A 4,451-nucleotide genomic window follows, 5' to 3' on the forward strand; every position below is an offset into this window, starting at 1 on the left:
ATTACTTTACTTATATATTGTATACGTAGTTATTTTAAAGCAATTTAAAGCTTTAATCATAAAACCAAATCTCTCAGTTGACGCAGATTTCGTTTTCATTGCAAAAAGATTCTGCTTAATATTTTACTAATTTATAGTTTATTTTACGACAAATCAAACCCTGCACTGATTACTATTGCCGACGTTTTCTTTTTATTGTAATAACGTTATAAAGACTTGCTTAACTGTTGTGTACTTATTTTTATTTTCTAGGTGCAGAAAACAATGAAGTTAAGAATTATATATATATTAGCGGAGGAAAATCAGATGAGACAACTCACGAAAACTGTGTTTTGAAAATGGACACAAACATTGGTAAATGGAATCATTTTAAAACTATGGGTACACGTAGAAGTGAACATCAATCCTTAATAAAAGGAGATCAATTGTATTTGATAGGCGGATATAATGGATCAGATTACGTTGATTCAGTTGAAAATGAGACCATATCTCTTAACGAGGAGTTAGCTACTAAAACGTTTCCTTTCATGCACAACAAACGGCTAAGCTTTGGAATGTGTTCTTTTGCAGAATGTGTTTTTGTCGGCGGAGGGTATCGAGAAGAAAGCGAAACCTTAGACAAATGCGAAGTCTACAGTTTTGAAACTTGTGAATGGACTGAAGTTTCAAGTATGAACACTAAAAGATGCGAATTCACTTTGACTTATTTTCAAGGAAAAATCTGGGCTATTGGCGGTTTTAATGACACAGACACATGGCTGGACACTTTAGAAACATTCGATATTATACAAAACAAATGGACAACAAGCAATTTGAGACTCCTAACTGAACGATGTGGACATAGCACTGTTGCTTACGACAAAAAACTCTTAGTTATTGGTGGCGTTAAAAGAGAGCGTATTTTGTCGTCGGTTGAAGTTTATTCAAGCGAAACCAATCAGTTTAGTTTTGTTGCTTCAATGAATATTCCACGATGTAATTTCGGATGCTGCGTTGTAAATTCAAGTTTGTATGTGATTGGAGGTAGTTTAGATTACGACACTCTAACAGATGAAGTTGAGATATACGACATTGAAAAAGATGAATGGAGAAGAGGTCCGAGTTTGCCTTTAAAACTGGCTGAACTTGCTTGCTCAAACATTTAATGACCAGTTCTCATTTTACAACTCTGTAATTTTTTTTTGCTCGGAAACTTTATAATTTCTGCTTTTATTATAAGAATCTGCTAGTTATATGTTATCTAATAATATTTTTAGTTCCATGTTGTTAATAAAAAAGTTTAAATTTTTCTAGCCTTAAACAAAAGCTTGTACAGTTTTAACAAGTTTAATATCTTTGTTAACTATATACAAACTTAAGTGATTGACTAAACAATATTTTTCTTGTTTTCAATAAAGTTGTTAGTGTAAAACTCAACTAATTTTGTTTTAATAGGCTTTATCTATAAAAAAAACTTTTATCAAAAAAAAAAATATTTTTAATAAAATATAAATTTAATAGTTAAAATGAACACCTTAAATTTTATTTTATTACTATATCCTACACATATTGTTTTAATTTACTATGTGTATTTTCCTTTACTTTCTTTTTTTTTTGTTTCGTTTGTTTTTTCTATATAAAATTGAAAAAAATTACTTTTTTAATTGTATCTAAGTGTGTGTAAATAATCCTAATAAAAAATAAACTAGCCATCGAATTTACTATAAGAAAAGTAATTTTTTATAGTCCTTCAAATTCAAACCTGAAAAAATGCCCATATTATTATAAAAATAGTATAAAGAAATAATAGCACCAGAGTTTCTAGAGTGTTAAAATAGATTAATTAAACATTTCTAAAATAATTATTTTTTAGTTGTGTCTTAACGTCAATTGTTTCTATTACTCTTGGCGCTTAGAAATATAAGCTTTTGTAAAACTCTAGTGTATGGTTTAGTATAATTAACTTTTCATTTAGTAGTAAACATTTTTTTGTTAATTTTAGTATATAGCTTGCTATTCAAGAATTTACTTTTTTTATATTAAAATAACTTTTTTTCTATAGATTAAGTTTTTATTTTTTTCTTAATTTTAATATACATCTTTAAAACTTGATCTATAGAAAGTAAGTTAATTTAAATAAATAAGTAACTTCTTGAAAAGGAACGTAATAATTGATATTAATAGTACAAATTGCGACAATGTTAAAACTATGCTGTATATAAGGGATAGGCAACGATTTTAGTCGGCGAGCCAGGTGTGAAAAAATTAATTTGTGTATATTCTAAAGCTTTTAAGTTGCATTCACAAAAATTACTTAATTGTTCTGCAACAAATTATAATTTTAGGTGACCATTCCTTTTATATTTAACATAAACTTTAAATTTCTTACAAATTTTACTTAAGCTTGTTTTTTTATCTTTATTCAAACTTTTATAATTTTAACAATAAGTTTCAAAGTTTAGTTAGCAGGCCAGGTTTAAATGCTTGCAGGTTATATTTCTTTCAAGCTAGACCCTGTTTAAATATTCTTTATGTTGGCGGGTTGCTAATTTTTACTCTGCATTACATTAGCTATAGCCATCATTGTTGCAAACTTATACTAGAAATTATCCCTAAATTGGTTTTATTTATATTAATATTCTTTTTATTCAACAATAAAAATATACCATAAAATCAAGAAACTAGTGAAAATCACTTTAGAGAAAATAAATTATTTAAACTAAAGTTACAAATAACTTAATTCGTAACGTAATGAATCTAATCATACAAAAAAACTGGCAATTAGATCCAGTATGTTTGATAAGAACTTTTCAATTTAATTAACCAATGGCGGTTACTGTTTTGTCTGCATATTTTTAGCTGTTATTAGAATTTAATTATATTTTTCTATTTGATGTTTACAAGTAAAAAGACAAGTGCAGTAGTTATTTATCACTCTCTTGTCTATACAGAGCAGGGTCGTCGATATCTTATGAGGAACAACCAAATTCACTATAAAAGACTATTATCGGGCCACGATGTTTTGAAAAGTTTTAATTTTAAAATAAGTAATAAATAAAATAACGAATAATTCATTAAAAAAATATTAATTAGGCAGCATTTTAGTGACAAGAAATTTTTTTTTAGATTAGCACCAATTTATTTTTTTTTTTCATTCGAATTTTTTTAAGTAAACGGCATGCCAATTGTTTTTGAAGTTTATATTTTACCAAACAATTTATGTTTAAACTCAAAACAAATTATTCAAACTTTATCAACAAACTTTAGTATAATTACTGAAATTAAATAACAAATACAAATAACTTGTAGAAATTAATAAAACTTTTTTTACTATAAAAGTTCTAGATTTTAGTTTGTTTCACGATTTGTTTTAAAATAAAAAAAATAATTAGTTTAAAATCATACCAAACTACTATCAATATAAATTGAAAAAATTTAAGTTGAACAATGATTTTAGCTTCTGTGCAAATATAGTTTATGCGTAGGCAATGATAAATTCAAAAGAGGCCAATAAAAACAATTTTTTCCTTCAATAATACTATAACTAGTCGGCCGTGTTTATTTCGTTTGTTCTTCTTAATAGTCTACTTTTATAAACTTTATAAAAAGTTAACTCTAAGTTAACTTTACAAACCAACGGGCCTCACGAGTCTTTCTCGTCCATTCATATGTGGCGTGAGATAAAGAAAAATTAGCTCCCTGTCTGTCCTAAACCTTCACGAAGTTTACTTTATATGCTGATAAAATCTTGAAACGAAATTTTTCATTACATTATTTTCACTAATGTCATTATAAATTTTAGATTTATACAATTACCCGTTCAGAGCATTTGTGTGTTCTTACACGAGGTTCCAAGGGGGGGGAATCTAGAGTTTGCGCCATCTCCTGGTTTCTCCAATTATTTTTTTGAAAACATTGTCATCAGACAGTCTTTTGAAATAAAGACAGTCTACAGAGCCGAAGCTTGGACTTTTGTATGTCGTGAGACTAGCTCAAGTTATCAAAAAGTAATATCATACCAATTCGATCATCAGACATAGGTCTTAGTCTACTAAAGGCTTGTGGCCTGATGATCGAAATAAATGACCAATCTTTTTGTTACTTTGATTTATGTGTGTAAGTTTTAACGTGTACAATTTTCTTAACTGACTAAAAAGTAATAACTGTTATGGTTTCATTTTTAATCACACAATTTTTATAAGTTTAAACAATTTTTTGTCACGTCAAATAGTAATTTTAGTTCAAGAAATGTCTAAAAATTCATTTAGCCCAACGATCAATAACACTCATGGCAAGGAAGTAGAAACTAAGCTGCTTCTTTCTGCTAATAATTTCAATTAAGTTCACTCACAAGTCAAGAAAAGACGCAATAGAAAGGGAAATTCCTTACCAGGTTTACCTGAAGCGCCACACGGACAGACTCTTTGGAAAACAAAATAAAAAGCAAAATTTTCGCGTACTTTGTCAATACT

General features: G+C 27.8%; 1 protein-coding gene across 1 annotated transcript; it reads left to right on the top strand.

Moving 5' to 3' along the window:
- The first annotated feature begins 377 nt into the window (after positions 1–377).
- On the top strand, positions 378–1,145 carry LOC145836305 (kelch-like protein 26). The gene has a single exon (XM_082944118.1). The coding sequence runs from the start codon at positions 378–380 to the stop codon at positions 1,143–1,145; it is 768 nt and encodes a 255-aa protein (XP_082800244.1).
- The last annotated feature ends 3,306 nt before the right edge of the window (positions 1,146–4,451 follow it).

This window comes from Thalia democratica, chromosome 5, assembly GCF_965202585.1.
Source record: "Thalia democratica chromosome 5, ktThaDemo2.hap1.1, whole genome shotgun sequence".
In the NCBI taxonomy this organism is placed as follows: Eukaryota; Metazoa; Chordata; class Thaliacea; order Salpida; family Salpidae; genus Thalia; species Thalia democratica.